The 24,122-nt window shown below is 42.3% G+C and overlaps 1 protein-coding gene across 10 annotated transcripts in view; it reads right to left on the bottom strand.

Annotated features, from left to right (window-relative positions):
- Positions 1-24,122, bottom strand: part of ZMIZ1 (zinc finger MIZ-type containing 1) — a 337,609-nt gene that overhangs the window by 43,244 nt on the left and 270,243 nt on the right. For 9 of the 10 annotated variants that reach the window (XM_054515536.1, XM_036385261.2, XM_036385264.2 and 6 more), the window contains one exon: positions 8,353-8,497. In XM_054515536.1, the coding sequence (XP_054371511.1) occupies positions 8,353-8,497 (145 nt within the window). Of the gene's footprint in view, positions 1-788; positions 1,190-8,352; positions 8,498-24,122 lie in introns of those variants that run through there. The other variant, XM_036385268.2, reaches the window with a different exon arrangement.

Genomic DNA, 24,122 nt, shown 5'->3' with positions numbered 1-24,122 from the left:
ACACGCTCGCTGCTGTGCTTCCTTACTCTACATTCAGTGTCATCACTTAGAGCCATGCCTGCAAGTCTCATGCTGCTCAGCAAGAGTTACTGCATCTGATTTTAAGTCCTGAAATTAGAAAAATGCATTAGGCCAAATAATTAGATTAATTCTTAAGTTTTTGAACCTGCAAAGCACCACATTTCCCCTGCATGCACACACAGTCCTGCTTCACTACAGATTTCATATATGTCCACGCACATGTGTGTGCACACGCAAAGATACAGAGATAATGCCACTTATTTCTGTCCATGTGGAATAAACGATCACAGCTATGCAGGTAAGAAACAAAAATGCTACTGAGACCCACTCCTGCCTCTAAGAAGCAGAAGGGGTTACATTGTCTGACATGGGGACTACAGCATCCATCTGATAAAAGGAAAAAAGATAAAACCATCACACCCAGCTCTATTGTCACACAAGTAGACCATGCAATGCATTACTACAGCCCAGATTACAGTTACAAAATCCACCGGTAACAGCCCTGCTATTAACATGCCACCTGTTACCTTTTACAAAATGCTGAAATTATCTTATGATCGTTTTCAGCTTGACAAATGCCGTTTAATCTTTATTGCATCTCACAGCACAGACCTGCTTCATCCATGTCTTATTTATCTCACGTGTGTCGGAATGCAACCCCGAGCCCTCAGTCCCCCCCTGCCACCAGGCATTCCTTCTGCTCTGCTTTATCAATATACCTGGGTTTCCATATCCGACTGCTCCTTTACAATAAAAAACACACCCACCCAGTATTCTACCATTGCCTGTTGCCTTGGTAATCCAAATGCCTGGGTACTCGCTGATTATCGGCGAATGAGACTCGCATTGTTCACACCGCAGCGCGTCTGCTATGTTAATGTGAGATAATGGCAGCCAGAAGACTCCTTTTGTTCCCAGCTTTGCTGTTTATTCATAGTGCCTGGAGGTCAGCGACTGCTACAACAACCGGGGAAGGAACCGCTGAGAGCGTGAGCAGATTCCACTTGTGCTTTTGCCTCTGAGACAGGGGGAAACACGAGCAGCCCCGCACAGCGAGAAGGGCACCGGGAGCTCTGCAGTCTGACTCACGCAAGGTGTAGCAGGCGGCTCGGAGGAAGATGTGATGGACTTGCACTTCCGAGATTTTAGATGAAGCTGATTTACGCTCCCCGACAACAGAAAAAAACCGCTTTCTTCGAGAGGCACGGCGGGAAGGGAGGGAGAGAGGGAGGAGGGGGCAGCACAGCACCGCCGCAACTCTCGGGGAGCGAGCCGGGCTGGGGGCTCGGGGCTGGCCGGGGAGCAGGGACAGCCCTGCCGAACCCCGAGGGCAGCGGCCGGGCCGGGACCGGGACCGGGCCGGGGGGAGCGCCCGGAGCGCGGCGGGCGGGGACGGAGCGGCCGGGCCGGGCCGGGCCGGGCCGAGCAGGGCAGGGCAGGGCAGGGCAGGGCAGGGCAAGTGACCTGACCGGGGAGGGACAGGTCTGAGAAGCGTCTCCCCGAGCCGTCTCCGCGCTCTGCCTGCCTGTCAGGGTAGTTTGGAAATGCTGTTGGTGACACAGGGACATGGGCAAACAAACAGTCACATCGCATCTCCCCTGACGCGTTAAGTGGGAGCTGAGAGCACGAACAGGCTGTGGTACCTTCCCCGCATTCCCAGCTCGCTGGAGACGAGGACATTGAAGATAGTGCCCGGCTGGTGCGCTGCTCCCCAGCCCCGGAACAGCCCTTTCATGGGAAGAGATCACCGATTCCTGCTAAAAGCACTGCCAGTATCTAATTAATGTCACCGACCCATCTGCCCAGGTTGCTGATGCGCTCTGTCTGCCAAGCAGGCTTTGTTGTCATATCTAGTGAAAACCGGCCAGGAGTGTCTTAGCTCGAATTGCTAACCCCTTTTTTTTTTAGGGAAACCATTAGAAAAGCCCTCCACCACTGCAAATAGTAATGACTATTTCCTTTTCTTCTCACTGCCATTCTGAGAGATTTGAGAATCCAAGTGTACGGGAGTAGCAGGAATACAACAACTGACAAAGCTGAGCACCGGGAATTCACTCCTTTTGTAATCTATTAACAGAGAAATCCTGTGGAGGGTGACATTTTCATGTAAGTGAATGAATAACAGATACATGTAAAGAAAAGGCATCAAGAAACATATCAAGTCTTATACATCTGTGATCCTGCTGCCAAATAATCCAAAAATACCCCCAAATCGTTTAAAAAGACATAGTATTTGCTGTAATTTATGTCAGTAATTGTTACGTGCCAGACTGTGAGCTCCCTCCCTGCTTAGGAGCCATGTCACCTCCTGGCAGGCAGGCTGGGCGCGATGCTCACAGCGCGGGTACCCAGAGAACAGAACTCACACTGAGCTCCCCTGTGCCGAGCCACGGGCTGGCCCTCCCCGGCCCTTCTGTGCCCTGCAAAGCACTGCTCCACCTCTCAGGTGGGGCTGATGCTGTGCAGGTAGAAGGGCACTGACTTGGTTCTGATGTGCCCTATCCAAAGGCGTTCAATCCAGTTAAAAGACTCCCAATGATTTCAATTAGTTTTGCAACAAAGGGCTAGGCAAAGTATAGCTTTCAGTGGCACCACATGCTTATCGTGCTGACAGTCAAAATGGTTAAAAACCAGGGGTGCTGCCACAGTTAAATGATTTTTAACCCTACCGCCACCAGAAATCAGTTGGTTTCATTGAGAACAAATGACAGAAGGTACCTTTCCAATATGCTTGAAGAGGAAAATTACGTACACTCAGCACATATCACCTGCTTCTGAGAGCAGACCTCATGCAAAGAGCCATGATACTCCCGTGATAATCACTACGCAGAAATCACAATTGACCAGACATTTTCAGGAATTAGTTGTGCAATATGGCCCAAACATGAGAATGATACCTATCTATTCAAAGCTGTTGCTGTACCGTAAAAATTAACATAGACAGCACAAAGCCTGAGAAGATCAGATTTTGCCTCAGTCAGCAGACAGACCTTAAATAATATTTGCCTAGTATTTACTTTTAAAAATATCAGCTGGCATTGTATAATTTTAAAAAATCACAAACTAACACCATAAGACTACAACATCTACAGGAAAAATACAGAGTATACAGCCATTTATATGTACTTATCAGAAAAAAATCCCATAAAATTATAGTAGTCCCGCTACATATTAGTTTTATTACAACAGCACTCACTTTGACTCATCAATCAATAGAGAAGACCTGTTTTCACATCTGTGCAAGGTACTGTATACACAAGAAAAGATGATCCTTATCCTATACCTTTTACCAAGCATGTAAAGGAATACATATTTGAAATCAAGTTACGCATTACTGTTTCCTGTTACCACAAGAACTGACCACAAACTTATCTAAAATGAAATGCAGATTTCTCACATGAAATAATTCAATATTTAATTATTATTATTTATTATTAATTATTATTATTATTTAATTATTAATTATTATTATTCGATATTTAATTATTAGCAGCTAATGGTTACACTTAGCAGTTTTCAAGGAGAAGGTACTCATAATTTTCTTTTAGCTTCAATGGCTCAAGGTTTTCTTCCACTTCCTCCCCATTAAGAGTACGTGATAAAATTAGTATGAGTACTTTCACTTAGAGGATGAGATGGACAACTCTTGGGACAATACTTTGGAGCAATTAGTTTTATTTTTGCAATGCTTAGAACATAAGCAGACTATTCTGAAGAAATTTTCTGGGTTTTTTTTCTTTAAGGAGTGACTCTTCTACAGAAACATTTCTTGATTCTGAATTCTTCCCTATTCTCTCTTGATGGTAAATATTAATATTTCTTGACAGAAAGGAAACTGGAAAAAACAGCAAAGCTACTTTTGCAGAATCAGAAGCAATATACGTTTCTTTACTGGGTATATTCTTTTATATTAGGATTTACCATCTGTTCAGTCCCTAATTATATTTATTTCACAACTCCACAACCAGAAAGATGAAAAGGCTTTGAAACAATTTTATTTTTTACCTCAAGAGTTAAGAATTCTTTTGCAAAGTTTGCTCCTGCAAGCCAGAGCCACATGACATAACGGAGCAACCCCTACTTCAAACTGATGTATAAAACATGCACAATGTCCCTGTTTTCATAAAAGTGTGTGTGTGCTGCACGTGACCTCACCCAGACTTTTTTGAAGTGACTATCACTGTTGGTCAAAACAGCCTATGATGCAAAATTGAAAAGGTAGCAGCCTTTACAGAACTCCTGACACTGTTTGTACTAGTATGTTATAACCAGTTCACTCCTGATTGTTAATAATGCCCGGGCCAGTCCCTACCACTCAGTAAAAACTTAGACAGATTTACCATTCTTTTCCAAGAGCTCCTATGAAAGTTTGAAAGTTCAGCTCTTAGGTTTAAATTGGAAGAAAAAAAGGACAAAACAAGCATTAAAAACAATCACTCTTTTAAAGCAAGTCTAGCCACTAAAAGGTATTTCTGATTGCCTGAACATAAAACATTAATGGTAATAAATAACACATCTACTGTATGATTGAATTAATGCTTCATTTCATCTACTGTTCAATTTTCTCTAAACGTTTGGCACTAAGTAATTTGTGATAAAAACAACATTATCTTCATATATTTCATCAAGCATGACTGCCCTATAGAAGCATTACCACCCTTGGGTCACTAACTGTGAGACAGCTGGCAATTAATGCATAAGACCAAAATTTGGAGCGAGAGTGAAGACAGTAAGAACCCTACAGATGCTCATGGCAACACACTAAACTGCAACTAACAGCTGTCTATTTCTAGGTGGTTTTGTGGACAAATAAGCTTTACTACAAGCTGTGCAAGAAATGAGAAGCCCCCAGAGCTCGCCTGAGTCAGACTGACGTAAAAATGAACCAGGGTGCAATTCCTGCTGGGATTGATTGGAACTGTACCCATTTCAACCAAGATTCAATTTGATACACATGTAGAGGTCCACCACTTAATGTAATGAATCTTAAGTAGGAACTTCATCAAAGCATTGGAAGATGTATAATGACAATAATTTGTACTTATATAACAGCATTTGCCAAAGACCTTATATTTATTCAAGAATCAGCCACCTTGAGTAGTATCTGTTATTACAGACAGTTTGTCAGATTGGAAAACTACAACACAAATAATTACCCTGCAAGCTAGAAAGCATGAAATGTCACTCCTGTGCAAAAGGGCTAGCCCGAAGACTAACAGCTCTCTAAAGTCCCCCATAAATCCATTAAGTAGGTTTTTAATTACAAGTTCCACAGGATTAAGGAGGTGGATACATTGGTCCTTCAATACAGGAGTAAAGTTTACTCACATTAAGCAATAAAAAGGTCTAAGGTGAAAATAAAATCTCACACTCAAGTTTGAGCTGACTACTAGACTGCAAAGACTTAAACAACCCCTAAGATTGGGAGGTTCTTTTTGACAGCCAAGTGCTCATTCTGTTCACAAAGCACAGGAGTTTGCAATCCAGCCAACTGGCCTATATTAGACAGTAGATGTTTAGCTGATTTTTTTCTGTATGCAACACTTGATCATTCTGTAAATGAAAAACTAAATTTAGAAAGAAATTAACAATACAGTCCCTACTCTGAAAGCATTTGTTGCATGTGTGCACGTCCTCACATGGCTTACATTCTGCTCTCTGTAAGTGCATTTAACCAACAGTAACACTAGGAAAGCCCTCCTTGATCAGTCTACTTCAGTTTTCTCTCATAGCTCAATTAACTTTTAAAAATCAAAGATTGTCCTTAAAAACAGGCCAGGACTGAATTACTTCTAGTGTAAGTGCCCATAGTTTATTAAATATGAATCCTTAGATTTAGATTCTTGTGATGCATTATTAAGTCACAATTTATTTTAAATAGCTGAGCCCTGTTTCAACTTTGAGACTAAGCACCTGTATTTCTGTAGTGCCTGCTACATCAGGATTCTAGTCCCCTGACTAGAGTTCTGGGTAGTTTTGCTGCTAGGAAAAGGAACAGCAGAAAAAGCTCTGTATGGAGTACTCAAGATCGTCTGATGACAGGGAAGGATTTAATTGTGTGTCTAATGATAATCAGCAGCTCACATATATCTACATTGTCTTTGTTAAGTAAGGTACTTGTATATGCTCTTGGTTGTTCTAATTTAATATCTAGTTCTTTTACAAAACTTGAAGTAGCTGGCTACATTAATTGTTTCAGGAAATACAAAGCATGCTTTTTTTTTTGTTTGAATTAACAGAAAAGTCTTGTGGATTAGAGATAAGATACTGTGAACTTTAATACTAAGCTTTTGACCCAATTGTAATCTAATGCAAATACAAATGGTTCTTCATCAACAGCTTCATCATTGACTGTAGTTAATACTGTACTTAATGGCTTTTCATCTTTTGTTTAATTAAAACAAATAGAAAACTCAATTCTTCTTCACACCATACTTCACTTCTGTCTTATAGACTGATTACAAAATATGCATGAAAATAAACAGTTCCAGGTGGAAAAAGAAGTTGGAGAGCCACAGGATGTCTCATTCCAATATACCACCTGAGAGATTTTGAGCAATTACACTTAAATTAGAGACAACAGCACACACACCAAAGCAGTGATGCAAACATTTCAAATCCCAAAGTGGCTGCTGCAGTTATTGTATATAAGAAGTGATGCCACAGAAATTCTGTTTCTAGAGGGGCATCTCATAGGTAAAGAGGAGTAATTTAGAAACTGCTCCCAGTCTCTTCCCCAGTAGGACAATTCAAGGGCAATACTCGAGAGAAATATGCAGGAACTGCCTAACAGTGATGAGGCTGCTCTGCTACAGGCAGGATACTGGATGACTCGGTACTGCTGGAAATGCTGGTATTTAGGTTTAGTAGAACAAAGTATTTCTTTTTTGACATGTGACAGTTTCAGTGGAAAATTGCCACGAAAGAAGTGAGTTGTGCCTATCTTATCTATTATCTAGTAATGTAGCACACAGCCCCTGTGAGATAGTCTTACTTTATAGACTCTAGAGGAACAGAGGCTAAAAGGTCAAATGAGAATCAGGCATCTAAAAACTACAAAACTACACCTAAGAGAGCACATATACTGCACCACACTCTCTGCAGACTAGCCACTAATTTCACTTTGTCTTCTGAAAAATCTTCTCCCAAGTGTAAAATTATTTTAAAATATTAAGTTTTCTTTGGTTTTTTGGGTTTTTTTTGTTAAATGTGTTTACAATCAGTCGTTTCATAAGCAACTAAAAAAGAGGAAATCTAGGTACTCTGAAAAGCCAGTGATGTATATTAATTATACTTCAAAAAAAAGGACTTCATTTATTCTCAAGGGCTGAAATAAAAGGCATAGTTATTGCATGGTTTTCCCATAAATGCAACAAAAATAATGAAAAACTGTTCAACCCAAACCCCAAAAAATTGTTTGCAGACAGATTTGCATATGCAAATGCACTGGTACAAAGATGTCCCTAAGCTCCACTCTAACACAAAAGTCCAAGTTAGTTAGGCTATCACAGAACTTAGGTACAAGGAATTTAGACTCATTACACTCTCATAGTCCTTTACTAACAAAAAAAACCTACATAAAACAAATTTATACTATTTGTGATTTTTTTTATGTGATGCTGAGGTAAAGAAAGCCTTCAAAAAAAACTCCCAGAAACATAAAGCACTGAATGGATGCTCAATCCTGTCTACACTTTATCTCCAGCTTTTGCTGTGACCTAAGTTGTGCAGACAAGAATTACAATTAGTGATCCTCTACATAATTTGGTAATCAAAGGCTTCACATCATCTTCTTTCAGTGTCCTTTAACATTCATGTTTTCTCTAAATTAACACAAGTGCTGTCTGATCCTCACCTGATGTAAGACTGTACAGGACATCCTCTGATCTATGGCTACACCCACAGTAGTACAGTTGCTTTACATACAATACATTTCCAGTGATGGTTAAAACACAGAACATCAGTGAAAAGTTTTCAACATCAAGAAAAGCCAATTGTATTTAAATAAACATCAGGCAAGTGTCTGATGAGAGACACGAGGTACAAGTTTATCTCTAGGGCATGACTTGAAGCTTGAAAGCACACCCACTTGATCTGACCACAGATTTGAAGACACAAGTGTCACTTCATCACATATGGGGCAATAGCAAAGAGAAAATCTGAGTTTCTTTAGTGCTTGCTGTAATTACAGATACCCTGTTGGCCCTAGTGCTGAGCAGTGCATGAAACAGTGTCGCTCCCCCCAGCAGTGGTACCGAGCATTTCAAGGAGCAGATCTGTCTCACAACACGCTGCCCAGGCTGCAGTGCTGGGGGCTGGGCCCACACTCACCTGTGAGAGAGGGTGGGTTTCATGGAGCTCATAGAGTTCATGGGGGGTTGCATGGGGAGCTTCCCGGGAGGATCGTTCTGCCGGCTTTTCTGGTGGCGAAGCAGCAAGAGCCGTCCCAGCTCCTCACACCACGATGAAAGCAGTGCTGTGCAAAGAGAACAAATGGCAGTGAGCACACATCTGAGGAACCAGCACAGCCCCCTGCAGGTGCAAGCCACTGTAACAGAAGTCACGACCTAGACAAACACCATGAGTGCAAAGCGTGCCCGTGAACCACCACTCACGCTTTTATCCTATCAAACTGAGTCTCTAATTGCCCTACACTATCATAAGAACATTTTTACCCAAGTTACAAACATTCTGCATAGCCCAGGAGCACAGAGATGAAGAATGGATGAAGCAAAAGGACATGGGATAGCTGTTACAAGTAAAGCAAGATGCAGAATAATTCATTTCACACTAACAGAAACATAACAAAAACATAGAGAGGACATAATTTATGGGGGGAGCAAAGAAAAAAAGACCTTTTCTATTCAGCTGTTTTTTTTCATAAGATTAATTGGAGAGAAACCCATGTGCACAAATTAATTTCCAAATCTGCTATGAGCTACCAGTCTTGAATAGATAAACAGGAGAATGATGTATGGATGCAAAGTTAGGCACTTAAATATATATATGACCCAGCACAACCCCTAAATGTGTATTTCCATTATGTGCCTAATCTTGTAGTCAATGAGGGTAATTCTGTGCTTACAGGAAAATCACACTGATGAACTATGAAGATGCAGAGATTTCTTAGAGGGAAGAAGAGCTTGCAACTCCTTCTAAAGACATGAAAGGGGTCATTATTCCTGAAAATGTGGCCTCTCCCTTATGCACCCACACTCAAGAAAGACCAGGCCCTGCTATCGAAACCATCTACTCTGCAGTAAGCAGAGCCCCAGAAAGTGACTGCAGTGCTCCGATGAGTGCACCCAGCCAAGACACCCCACCGAAACCTCCAGCAACATCCACACGAGTCTTAAAGCTGCCTATTTAATTCCAACATCATAAGTGGCTCTGGTAAAAAGTCAGCCAGGTATGAGAACACAGTGAGGAGTTTAACTGGAACAAAGTGCAGACTAATTGAAAAATCCTGCAGTGGAAAGAAATCAACTTTTCAAGTGGAAGTGCTTGGGCTTTTTTCTTCTTTAAAGGATGCTTTACAAAACCCTCAGAACAAAAAAACGCTTTATGTTTAATTTTTAACTAAGTGCCTTCCTGAGGTGTTGCAGACTGAACACAAATCAACAGATTATATGGATGGGTGAGAACCAGAAGACTACTGAAAACCCAAGCTGCCATAGCGGTTTAGGGTAGTAACAAACTCTAGATGTAATTTCAGGCTTGCTCATTTAAAAGAGACAAGTGCAGAATCCTCTAAAATTGAGGCTCCTGTTTTCATGTCTTAATTTTCTAATGGTTGTCTTTTCACCAAATAACAATCATAAGCAGTAGCTAACTATCATTTCAGGGTACACCATCTTCTTTTCCCAGCAGCTACTCACATGCACTGTTAACACAGAACAAATTCCAAAGAGACTAACTGTAAAGTCATATTTGTGGGGCAGGAAAAAGAACCTGCTTTACCAAAAATGCACACAAGTACGGTACAAGAAACAACTGGATTTTCTCAAATTAAATGGCCACACAGAAATACTTATCGCCTGGGCCACTGCTGTGAATTAATCACACATTAGCACAACGAAGGGGTAGTAATTTTATTGCATTTGGACAAAGAAGAGGTAGCAATTTTATTGCATTTATCAAGCAGAAGGTCAAGAGAGGTGTTTAGGGAGGCATTTTAGAGCTCTGCTGTGACAAAAGGGGGCCATCGTTTCTTTATGTAACTAAATATGGTCACTGGGAAACTGTCAGCCTCACACGGAGCCTACAAAAAGCATTCCCTCCAGCTCTGTGAAATGTTCCAGCAACGAGTGTCAGTCTAAGCTGCTTCTCTATTAGCCAAGGAATCTGTCAACAAGCATTTGATCAAATTATACTCACCTTTTATCCCTGCCATATCATTACTAATGTGCCAGTGACAAAGGCCCCCCTCCCCCTTTCCAGCCGCCTGGAGATACAAATTCCTGCCTCACAGGGTTTCTTCCTTTGCCCACAGCCACTTGAGCTCGGGAAACACGAACAAAGTGTTCTGCCGAACACTTAACGCAGCCATCACGGAGTAATAGTGGATGAGTAATAGTGGATGCTGAGCACTTCCACAGCCGAGTGTAATTACTACAGAATCATCCATCTTAGAGGAGCCTATGATGGGAGAAGGGAGTTGCTCCTTCTGCACACCTATGTGCACTTGACAAGTAAGATAAAAAGCAACAGCCCAATGGATTGAGGGCATGAATCTGCAAACAAAAGCCAAACCTGCTTGGAAAAAAAAGCAGTGTAACTTCCGGAAAAAGAATATGCCAATGAGAGCATTGCTTTGGTGAGGTGAAGATAAGAAAGCATCTTAATGAGTTATTATTACCAATATCCAGTACGCAGATTTATAAAGGGAAAATGTAAACCATCAAAGAACAAAGAGGTCCTCAAGATAAGCTGGATGTTTTTATTCTACAAGTTATCTGGAGAGGACCCATGTTTTTAGAAACTAAGAGACTGCAGGTAAAAACCTAGGCAATTTACTCATCCCTATCAGCACTCATTATAGTTCAACCTTTCCTCCCTCAGGACATTTCAACTCATGTACCATGTATAATAAGCACTCTCTTCCCTGTGCTGGTACTTGTGCATGGAATGAAAACAAAGCTGTTTGTAGCCACCTTAGGAGTTACGAATTCCCCTCTGACCTGCTCTATCCTCCCTCTAAAAGAGTCTGCTCCCTTCTGCTGGAACACACAGGGCAGCCTCCCCTCTCTCCTGCCCCATCCACCTCCAGTGCTCTGCTCTCTGCTCGCTAAGATGAATATATACCCTGCCAACACACATCTGGTACAGCTGGCTTCTGGAGAACATCACTTCCTGGGCTATTCAAGCAAGATAAAACAAACTCAAAATGAATTTACAGATTACACTATTCATCTTTAGTGTACTTAGTTACTGCTTTTTATGCTGACAGTATTAGGCGTATCTCAACTCATTTACACTCAAAGCACGAGAATTTCAGTATCATACTATAATGAACAGATAAAGCAGCAAGCACAAAGGACAGCTACAGATGGTGCCAACAGTCAGTCTCACCCTCTCATAGCACAGCCAAGCAGCTGCTTTTTCTCCCCCTCGGCCCCTCCTCCTTGTACAACAGGAGCACAGATTTTGCAGATGGACCATCCACACCGTCTCTCGCAGCCCCTTGCTGCGGCAGTTTAATGATCAGATTTAAATCGTGTTCCTCTGCTGCATTGCTACAATGTCCCTTGCATACAATGATGTGCCTTTCCTGCTTAAGTTGAACTCAACTGTTGCAATGAGAGGAAAGGAAGAATCCTTACATGCGCATACAGCCCCCAAGAAGCCGTGTACACAGCCCAGGTGTAAAATACAACCTGGTTAATATACCAAAATTGACATTTTCTTTCAACTCCTGTTCAGTCATAGAGGGCTCTGCTAGCTCATGCAAAAAGATACAGAATAATGGCAATCAAATAACGTACTGACAGTTTAAGTGTATTCTCACATTTATTTGGCTTAAAGGGACACTCTCTGGGATGACTGGTGCAATATTTGACCTACTTTTCTCCATCTGCAAAACCAGTATCATTCTTAATGGGATTGCATTTCACTTTTAGCACTGATCTATTTCCATAGGAATAAATCAATACCGATTTGCTAATGACGACTGCGTTAAGAAACCAACGCAGACATGAGCAGCCTCAGCTTTCACATTTGTGAAAAGCAGAAATATAGATTTAAAAACAAGAGAAATTTCAATTACAACTAGCCCAAGGGGTTTCCCTAAGGAAGCAAGAGAAAAAAATCAGTTCAGAGACATTCAGCTTGCTGCTACCCAGTCCCATTTTTCTTTTTCTATTCTTTGAAGAGGACCAGACACCACAAGAGTGGGTCTCAGCACAGAATGAGACTGACCTCTCCTTAAAAAACTCATAAATACTCCCATACACCCAAAGTTGGCAACACTTTAGGTCTTTCTGGATGTGTCCAATAGTCTTAAATTCTTTCATTGAAAAAAATCATAAGACATGGCAATGTATCCCCTTTGGGATCCTGGGGACAAGGAGGGGAAAGAAGGCTGGAAGGCAATTTTTTTTTTTTCCAGTCAGCCCAAGTCACATTCTAAGCATTTCTCTGCAACCACAGAGCTAAGCCTTGCTTGAAAGAGAAAGGAAGCAATTGTTATTTAATCCCCTGCCTCTAGGAGCCAAGTCTTTAAGAACATGCCAAATATCACAAGATTTGTGACACAATTATTAGGACCGGCCACATCCCCTGGTACTGCTCCTTTCCTGTAAGGGCCCTTTTGTGCCGAAAACCTGCCAGGCAGTACAGAGAGAAAGACCCTCACTGCTTGCTCTGGGGCACCTTTCCATCCCTCACAGCCACGACTGCCCATCACCCAGCAGCAGCAGCACAACTGCTTTGTAAGTGCTGGGGCCCTTCCATTAGGAAAATCAAGGAGCTTGAGCAGATGAAGCCACAGATCATGCTTGCCCCACTTAATACTTCTTGAAAACAAATGATGCTGGCATACCTGTAAATATTACATGATGGATGCTGATGATGCAGGTCAAACATAAGTTTATAGCCATAGCACAGAAGATTGGTACAGCCCATGACAACCCTTTTTGGGCCAGGGACCAGAAAAAGTAAAGAAACCAGGGTGTGCAGCCAATGCTACCCCAGAGAGGCACTGCTGCATCTCCCCAGCTGCACCCAGCCCGGCCCTGGGAGCTGCAATCTCTGGCACTGCAAAGTGCCACAGTAAGCACCTCGAGTGCAGGAGCCGCAGCTCCCTAGAAAGCAAAATACAGAGAAGCACAGTGCTAATCTATTTACCCATTATGATACCCTAGTATTAGTTACAGCTTATCACCTCAGTAAATCGCTGCCTCTTGTTAGGGAACATGCTTAAAGGTGCAGCAAACTGTTATTTACAGGCAGACACTATATTTACAGCCACAAAGACAGGTGAGGAGGGGATAGGACAGCAGCTCAGTAATTTCAATGCCTTTTGCTTCCCGGGAGACTGCTGGAAGAGCACAATAGGATTACTGCTTCCTTGCTGCAGTTAAGCTGCAGTAGATAGTTCAATAGGCAGACTGGCAGATCCGTATTTCTTATTCGCTGCAATGAAAATATTAGGAAAAAAGGAGGAGTTTGATTTGGAGAACTATCTGTTCAGCACCATCTCACTAGATTGCTTTCATGTCTCAGAAGGAAATGCATTTGGCTGAAGAGATATTTACAGCGTAAGTAAGAAAATACATCATTTTTCACCAATCATATCCATTAATTTTATATTGCTTTTAGAAACAAGTCTGTATTTTTTTACATGGAGAATTCCAGATAAGTAGAATAAAGAACTACTGAGTGCTTTCTGCTCTCTCCTCTACAGACTGCAATCTAAATACAGTTTTTATAAAGCATCCAGTGAGGTAATTTAGTGGGGAGGAAAGGGAAGCAGCAATGAGAAGAGAATGAGAGGAGTGGAAATAACTATTGTCTTGTTTATTTAGAGGAGTTATTCTTTCTACATAGAAAAATGGAGACTATATCACGTTTGGAAAAATACACTGAAAATGTTAGCTACCTAAAGCTGATGTGCTGACAGCATTAGAAAAATAAGGTCAATTGCATTAAAAGGATGGAATCCTTGCAATTTTGTGAAACTGAAAATCAGATGTCTTCCATGTGTTTTAAAAGCCATTTTGCCTTTTGGAAAGAGGGAGAAACTGCTTATGTCAAACTATTTTAAAGATTGATTTTCCTGCAGCTCTCCTCCCTGCATACCCCAGCAGAGCATGGCAGTGGCTGGCTCACCTGTCGGTCAGGGCAGCAAAGCAAGGCCACAACCCCAGGATGTGACAGTCCATTAGCAGAGATTTGTGTTTGTCCCTCCTCTGCAGTTCTCTCAAGGTACTGCTCCATGGCCTAACCCTGTGACAGAGGAGCCCTACCCTGTCATTACACCAGCTTCTGCTCGGTGTCTGCCTCAACACTGACAGCACAAAAGGAGTATACACAAAGCCAATTACAAAGCAGAAGAACTAATTTCTCAGCAGTCTGGCTGTTCAGCGTGGACTCAAAGCAGTTCCCAGGGAGTCCATCCCTCCTCCCAGGCCTGTCTGTCCAGCTGCCAGCAGATGCCCACTTCACACACAGCAGCCCATGGCACAGAGCCAGTGCTTATCCCAGGGGCTTGCAGCCACCTCATCCCGGGAGGCTTGCACCCAGCTGGCTGCTTTTCTGGAGCACCTGAGCATTGTGGCTGCTCTTCTCCATCGGGCAAAATCAGTGATGTTAGCTGAGAAGTCCAAGTAAGTTGGATTAAATGGACTGATTTTATCTAAAAAGTGCCAACACAAACCTGCCTCCTGCAGGAAGGAGAGCCCCTTCCAAAGGCACACAGATTTAAAAAGTCCTCATCCCAGCAACTGCACAGCAAACTGCATGGAACTGAATTCCCCAGCAGAGCAAGGGGGCAGCTGGCTCAGATCCTCATTCAGGAGGCATGAACTGCCCTGCTAATGACAACAGGAACACAAAGTTGACAGCCACAATTCAACACTGTGGAACAGGGCATGGTACACATTTCTAACCCTAATATCTAAGTAGTGCCTTTTATCAAGAATGCCTCCTCATTACTATAGCTACAGCTGTGTCCTGCAGAAATATACAGCTTTGCCCCAGTAGGATCTATAATGAAATTATGTATTACAATTAAAAAACAAAAAATCATGCAGGTTTGTAGGAAAATAGATAATGAAGGGAACACCTAATTAAACTGAATGTAGTATCACATTAATTAACAGAGGTTTTATTCAATAAAATCCTAACTGCAAACCTGAGAATTATTCATGTGCTTTTAGGACTGCTGCATGAGACTGACACCATGTACAAAATCTGGTCTTGAATATGGGTCCAGCTTGCCTTGGCATATCTTCAATTCCTCACAAATACCTCTCAAGACACATATATATGTAGGCTTCCCCAAAGGCTTTTGCCAACTGGAATAGTTCATGCTGAAGACACAGATTTGAATTCTGCTATCCTCACCCCATGCCTTCAGTGGAACTGGGATTCCCTAATTTCCTTCTACACTTGCCAAAACTTGGCAGAGGATCTTACCAGATTCACTACATTAACTTTGAAGTAATACATTACAAAACATAGCAACAATGGCTCAATTTGGCAAGCACAAAACACTCTGTAGAGATCCAGATAAAATACGTAAGCATCTCATTGAGGCTTAGCTCTGCCCAAGCTGCTACATCTGAAAATACAGCCCATTATATAAAGAGAAGACAACACTGGTGAAAGGCTACCAGCAAGTGAATCTTGGATAAGGCTTTTCAAGGAAATGCACTCCAATAGCATTAGACTGCTTGTTTTCTTACTCATCCAACTGTTGGTTTCACTGCTTAGACTTCAAACAACAGCATCTTTCATTACTGCTGCACGCTTTTGTTTTGTAATGCCAGAGCTAGTCATCAACAGATTTCATACATAATCCAGACATCTGAAAAATGAGACTGACACACTTGAACCCATCTTTGTCTACAGATAAAGCAGTGACCTACAGGTGAGAGGCTCAGTTTCATTTAATCCATCCTCAGCCCTCCAATTACTACTGTAAACAACTCCTGAGCTAATACCACTACTGACATCTGAAAGTGCTAGGAAAAAAACCCAACAGATGAATTTAACAAGAGCGGGAACACAAGGGAGCCATGCACAATCACCACAACGATGCAAGTCTGGAAGAGGGAAAATCTGGTGTCTACCATTAAACAAAAGAAAGGAATAACTGCACAACTGGAGGTGCAGCTTCCTGTAATGGAAACCTAACCCAAATTATTCAAAAGAACCAAGAGGAAAGAAAAAAAATGAGTAACTACCAAAATGGACTTTTCAGAAACAAATCATGCCTTACACCTCTGTATTTTCTTAATGCTAGCAGACAACAGATCTTGAGCATAGACTAGTTTGATTTCAGTCAGGCTTTAGTGCTGCTTAACATGACATTCTCATAAATAAACAAGGGAAATTCGGTCTAGCTGAACACAACACAACATGGCAGGAAACTTAATGCTTACCAAACTATTAAACCAACAGTCACTAATAGAAATGAGCATTACCAGATTGCTCAGAGGGCCAGTGAAGGCAGTAGCTGTGCTGTGCTGCCAAAGCACACCCAGCCAGCCTCCTTGACTGCATGAGTGGGACTCAAGCTTGGGAAATGCACAGTTCTTCCTCTCTACCCCACTATAATGCACAGCCACAGAAGGGGAAGAAAAGTAATCAGAATTATTAGAAAAAACCTATCAAAATACTCTGCAAGAAATTATTACATGGATTAGGGCTTTTGGTGGGTTTGGTTTGAGCTTTTTTTTTTTTTTTATACAAGAGGGAAGACTGACAGCAGTGTTCTGATTTTCTGAGTAAGAAAGCATTAAGTGTATCCACAGAAGAAACACCAATAATATAGAGATAAAAAAGACACAGGTTAGATATCAAGAGCATTATAATGCTTTAAAATACCCTAAGGGGTAAGGTGAGGAATTACCATAAATGGAGATGCAAAAGAAGGGTCAGATACAGATCTAGGGAGAATGGATTCTTCAGCTAAAAGCACAGATGAATTTTTGAAGTCTTCTAGAATCAAATGAAATCTGTGTTTGTGAACAGAGGAAATTCAATCAGTCTGCATTGGGAAAGTATTTAAATCTGGCTTGTATTCACAATTATCCCAAAAAGACATCTTAGCTAGTGTGGGAGCTCCTGTAGAGACTGCTGAAGTGGCCATGCAGCTACATGGCTTACTGGCTAAATTTTAAAGATGAAAGAAACTGAGAGCAGGTGATGTGCTGAAGGTCACACCATTTGTGACAGAACAGAGTCCCAGAACAGAAGGGATCACACACCTTCCTCTCTTTGCAAGGAAAAACCACAACCACCACATCAAGGGGTTACTGCTCTGTGCCCGCAGTCTCTGTGCCTGCCATGGAACATTTTCAAACAACAACTGTAAAACATCTGGAGAGCCTTTCAAGGAGAGGAAAAAAATTACAAAAACCACACAACCAAAATTTATAGCAGAAACGTGTTTCCAAAGTTAACACTGCACAGCCAGAACTCAGAAGGACCAAAAGCTATTTTAGGAACTTTAGGCTTTTTGGTTCTGCCATCTTGCTTTTTGTTTTAACTTTATTTTATATTTTTACAGGAAAAGAATGTTTTATCAGGTGTCCTCAGATTATTTTTTTTAAATTTTTGTATGACTAGTGTAATACAAACTTTGCCAACTTCTTGATAAGTGCTGAAGGAACAAAACTGCTTGCTTTCAAAGTTGGGGGTTACAGGACCATTTTTCATACTATCCAAACTTTGTAGTTGAACAGAACTAAGCTAGAAGTACCCTAACCCTATCCTTCCACTCTCTAAGTGCTGAATGTGAAAACAGTTAAGGACAGCATGAAACAGAAACTGAGCCTAGAGCAGTTTTTAGCTTAACTGATTTCTGCTCAAACAATACAGGGCAGACAGATGTGTGCATGCACTGCAGTTTCAAGGCAGCAATGCTTCCCATCTCACTGCCCAGTTGATGAGGTAGTTTTCTAACAGAGTCATTACTTCTCTTTTTTCCCTCTGAGTCCTACCAACCCCACAAACCTTGTCATCTTCCTTTACTAGCAACCTGCTCTACTCCTCTGGTACTAATCACCTTTTTTTGAGAACTGCCTAATTAATTAACATTCAATTAATATACCAAAGTCAAATACCAAATAATTGTTCTCAAGCTGCACTGGGAACTTGGTAACTAATCTGAGCAAGAGGAGGGCTTCTGTACCCTTAAAGTTCCATTTCCTACAGCCGTGTCTTCTGGGCTACTGAACGTTTCCCACCTGAAACATAGTAATATTATAGGAGCAGACTTTGTGAACCATGGATGCTCTTGCTAAGGCATTCTGATACCCCTAAAGACTCCACATACACTATGTTTATTTCATTTATTACCAATAAAGCAAAAGTAGAAAATCATCTATGCTCTGTTACAATTAAGACCACAGAGAAAACCCAAGCTGGCATAAAATAAGAAACATCTAAACAACCCTACCCCCATCTTCAGATTATTTTAGTTGTAGTTTCACAATACAAAGTGTTCAGCAGCACTACTGCCTTGAGGCAGCCCCATCTTCTGCTGTCTGTGCCCATGCTCTGCTGCAGCCTGCACACTCCCAGCTGTGCTGAAGCATTTCTTTGTGTGACCACCCTGTGAACCCGACAGCGGGTTCTTTCTGTATTCGTTCTTTTTTTTTTAATCTTTTTTTTCCTCGTCTCTCTTACTTAAAAATCTTTTCCCCAGCCATGTATTTGGTTTTTCCCTGGCCACAGGAAGCGCAAGGCTCGGGCGCTCTGCAGAGGCGGGAGCCAGCAGCTGCTCCCCGCACAGGCGCTGCCCCACGCCGGGGCTCGAGTGCCACGGAGCAGCCTCAGTGCAATTAGCCGAGCTACAAGCACACGGAGGGCTGCAGCAAGAGACTTGTATTTAAAAGCCTATCGACGAACATTAGTTTTAGACAGATTAGAAATTGCCGTTTCCTTGTCTTCAGGGGCATGTTTATCATTTTACATAGGTAGAAAGAAGTTGTCTACGGAAGAGGGGAGAGGTGTAAAAATGAATGTGGCTAATTGCTTTTTACAAGCATCTAGGGAAGAAGCCAGTAGAAATCACAGCCCAGACTGATTTTTCAATAGCTTTCGTTTCTCTGTCTGAAAATTAAAAAGAATTGGGGGAGAGGGAAAGGGTTATTTGTGACCACCTCTTCTTCTGGACATTTGCAGAAGAGCAGCCTGCCTAAATTCTCCCAGAGGACACCTGGCCACCTCTCCCTGCACACAAGTGCCATAATTTCAGGGCTGGAGTGCTGTAAGATAATGTCATCACTGCTCCTTCCATCTATAAATAACTGCATTTGGATCTAGCCGAGTCACGTGGAAAAGCTGGTCAGCAACACATGCATGTGTGTATGTGAGCGTGCCTTTGGAAACCCAAATAATTCTAATAATATTGCATGGAATAAGCTTTAGCTTTCCAAATTTAGCTCTGGTCCATGCACTCACTGCGGCTCACAGAGGACTGCTATTATTTCTTTTTTTAAATACTATTCTTCCTTTGCAAGCTGCTGACTAGGGCATTAGCGGGGTAAAAAAAAAGCGTGCAAAAGCATCTCGTGTGCTGCTGCGCAGACAGACTGCTCGGAGAGGCAGACAAGAATCAATTGCTCCGGCAGCTCGGCGAACCCGCCCGCCCCTCTCATTGACATCTCCTCTCAGCCCCTGAAAAGGCGCATGGGCCCGAGCGCGGCGGCGAGAGCGGTGGGCGGGTGCGAACGGCAGCCAGACAGCACCGCATGGATGGCACACGCTGGAGAGGCTCCTGATCCAGCACAGCATGGATGGCACACGCTGGAGAGGCTCCTGATCCAGCACAGCATGGATGGCACACGCTGGAGAGGCTCCTGATCCAGCACAGCATGGATGGCACACGCTGGAGAGGCTCCTGATCCAGCACAGCATGGATGGCACACGCTGGAGAGGCTCCTGATCCAGCACAGCATGGATGGCACACGCTGGAGAGGCTCCTGATCCAGCACAGCATGGATGGCACACGCTGGAGCCGCTCCTGATCCAGCACAGCATGGATGGCACACGCTGGAGCCGCTCCTGATCCAGCCCAGCACGGATCCCACACTGCAGCGGCTCCTGGCCCAGCCCAGCACGGATCCCACACCAGAGCGGCTCCTGGCCCAGCTCAGCACGGATCCCACACCAGAGCGGCTCCTGGCCCAGCCCAGCACGGATCCCACACCAGAGCGGCTCCCGGTCCAGCCCAGCACGGATCCCACACTGCAGCGGCTCCTGGCCCAGCCCAGCACGGATCCCACACCAGAGCGGCTCCTGGCCCAGCCCAGCACGGATCCCACACCAGAGCGGCTCCTGGCCCAGCTCAGCACGGATCCCACACTGCAGCGGCTCCTGGCCCAGCCCAGCACGGACCCCACACTGCAGCGGCTCCCGATGCCGGCCGAGCGGCAGCTCCAGCCTGCTCTGCCTCTGCCTCCCGGGACTGGAGCGGGCTGGGGCGGCCGAGGAAGGAACACACCCTAATCACTCACGGAACCAGATTTTAGCATCGATTTTCTACAGCAAATCTGTCAGAGCAGTGCAAAAGGATGATTTTAAAAATAAAACAAACAAATTTTTGGATGCTTAAACAATCCCACGGCAGTAGTAACAAACACGAATAGGAAACCATTTCCAATAAGCTGTATGGAGCTCCTCGGGGCATTTTCTGGGAAAATGACTGGAATACAACCTGACATGACCAACAGAGCCTGCAGTTTAAGCAAGGCTGTAATACCCACAAGACATTATCGGGGAAAGATTTTCATCTTTGGAAGCTAAAACTGAGGAGAGCACGTACTGAGGAGGAGAAGATACAGGAAGAGAGAGGGCAGCAAGGGACACTGAGTATTTCCCAAGACTTCAAGCACTGTTAATTCTGCAGAGCATTTCCCAGGGACAGAGATTCTGTTCCACTGCCTGTAGAAAGGCAGCAGTTTGTAAAAAAAGCACTGAGCAAACATCTTATCTAAACGGCAACCACATCAATTTCATGTTCCCAGAACATCTGGAAAGAAGAATCACAATCAGAATGGACATCAGAACATCAAATATTACTGTACAGCACACATTAAGATGCTGTCCAAGCAGCTGGTGAATAAAATTCTATCTTCTTAGTCAAAATAAATTTTGGATTAGCTCCTACTCCTACTGAAGTTGGTTGAAAATATTCTAAGTAATTTTAGTGGTCTGAAGCTCAGTCTCTTACATTACATTTACACAACCTCTACCAATACAATCTTTTCTCCTTCAATACACCACTTCAAGTGTATGATACAAAATGTAACTTCTCCTACATACATTAAGAAATACTTCCATGTTAGTCTAGCAGATGATATTTTTAACTTTACTCCTGTAAACTAAGAAATGTGGAAAAGTGGCTACAATAGAGGATAAAACCCGAGAGAAATTAGAGCAAAAGATAAGCTAATATGTTAAAGATAAGGTTTCTGAAAGGTTACAGATATGTTATTGCATACAGACTGTGCCTGGCTACTTAATGCCTGGGGCCTATATAAATGGCCTTTCACAAACACATAAGGACTGGCTCCTTCCAGAAGGAACTTGAAAGAAATGCAATAAAATTTCAAAACAAAGATGTCATGGACAAAAATTTCTCATGGATATTATCACAGGAATGTTTTCTGAAAGAAGCTGGTTGAATGAAAGAAAAAATTTGTAGTCAAGTAATACGAAATTTTCTCCAAGGGAATAGACTGTGGTAATTTTGAAAACATAAGGGTGGGGGAAGAGATGAGGAGAACCCTCAAGAGTAACAGAAGCCCAGGGAACAGGAACTGAGGGTGCTCTCTACTTAATGAGAATAGAGAAGGTAATTAGATGGGCTCCAAGAAGGTGGAATATTATCACGTACTCCCACATCCCCCCTCTTGCTGCATACTTTTCATCCTGTATTTTACTTTGAGAACAAGTTTCTACTACATTTTCTTCCTGATCAGAGGTTTTCCATGTAAGAAAGGTCTCCAAAAGCCAAATGATCTAAATTTGGCCCAATTCAAATAATATTTTAATGCAATACCCATCTAATCTGGCCTATTGCAATATAAAACAATCCATATTAGCAATCTGCAGTTTGATGCTATGAAAACTAGGAATTACAACACTTAAAAATATCACATAGTGTTGAGAACATCTTGTTTGTTCTCTCTTGGATTTCTCATGGATTCTTAAGATCAATTCAGGATACCAGCTCCAGTTCCACTGGCTGTCAAGAAGCAAAAGAAACAAAATAAAAAAGGCAGGCATTGCAGCTTGACTGGTGTTGGCCAAAACAAAATGGTAAAAACCTTTTTTTAACTTCCTACACAACATAGTTGTTCTCTCTCTGAGTCATATCTGTTCATGTTACCAAGAAAGCCCCACAGAGCCAATATGGCTAGGGAAGAACAAGATGTATTTTCAACAAGACTTTTAGCTGATTCCAGTTGGTGCAAACCCTTTTTTCCCCAGAAATTATAAAAGATGCAGAAGAAACACTCTGAATTTCAGCTTCCAGCTACTATAATTCATGAACTAGGGATATCTGGTGTTGAAAGGTAACAGCAGACATTGTCTGTCTTTATAAGAAGATAACTTTTGAAAGACCTTTCAAAAGTTTTCCTTCTACCTTTAGAAGTACTTACAGTCATTAAGCCAGAAATATTGTTGGTATTTCCACAATGTCCACAAAAATCCTATGTGTCAACACTAATACAAAACATTTTAAAGGTAGCAATAAAAACAATAACAATAATAACAATAATAACAATAATAACAATAATACAATAATAATAAAGAGAACAGGACAGAATATTTTCAAATTGTAAAATGCTTCAGTTTTCAAGAAGCGTTATTCACTTCTAAATATCCACGTACATGTTATTAATTATCTGTATCAAATATTGCATAACAGTATTCTACATCAGATGTTTGTCTAATGCAGAGTTGAGCACTACCAAGTGATCAAGACCACACATTCTAAAAGATATACATGTAAACAAAGCACTTCTTTTATCTGCAAGTTGCTGATAAACACTAGCTAATCCTCACCTAATCCTGTGAAGAGAACATCATCCTAGCTTCACAAAGGAGGAATCTAAGGCAGTGAACTAATCCTTTGGGGAAAATACTCAGGTTAGAATGCCAGGGAGACAAGTTACTGGTGAGGGACACTGAGGTCCTTACTGGAAGGGCTATGTGAAAATTTCTGCTGCCAAGACTATCTCCACTTCCTGAGGAACCTCTCAGGGCAAATGGTGACAAAAAGACCAGGAAGGAGAGAGTGAGTGTGGACATCAAGACAGAAACAGGATTTTCACATCTATACATCAGGGTGTCTTGAATGGAGAGGGGAATTTCTCTGGAGAAGGATAATGGCAGTCAACAAGGACATACATTCACAGTCATTCATAGCATCCTGAAGAGGAGAGGATCAATGCGCTCAACATCAGATGAGGGATTAAAGGCTCTTTTCCTAGCCTGGATGCAGACCACTAGACCATGCTAATCTGACAGGAGGAGTTCCTGCAAGGCAGCTGTAAAAAAGCACAGATTCATGTAGCAGAAAATAAAACAGGCATTCTAGAAACTCACTGCAAATTCTTGCCCAAGCAAACACATCACTGAATGCTGGAGAATGAATAACAACAAAGTGGCAAAGCCTAAAAATCTTCTTTTTTAAGTAGCCTTCCATGCACATGCATGTTCTGGGAAAGCATTCCACTCTGCAGCCTGTGTGACACCCAGAGCAGGGACCACAGACAGCTCCAGCACCAGTCCATCAGCCCAAGCAGATCATTAAATAGAGAGAAGAGGGTTCAAAGCTGAAACATACCATCAAGCAATCAAAGCCTTAAAGGGAAATAGTCTAGTTCACTGCAGTATTTATAAAAGGTACTATCTCAAAG

Source organism: Molothrus ater, chromosome 8 (assembly GCF_012460135.2).
Source record: "Molothrus ater isolate BHLD 08-10-18 breed brown headed cowbird chromosome 8, BPBGC_Mater_1.1, whole genome shotgun sequence".
Lineage (NCBI taxonomy): Eukaryota > Metazoa > Chordata > Aves > Passeriformes > Icteridae > Molothrus > Molothrus ater.
The sequence above is the reverse complement of the archived record's forward strand: the minus strand, read 5'-3'. Positions and strand labels throughout refer to the sequence as shown.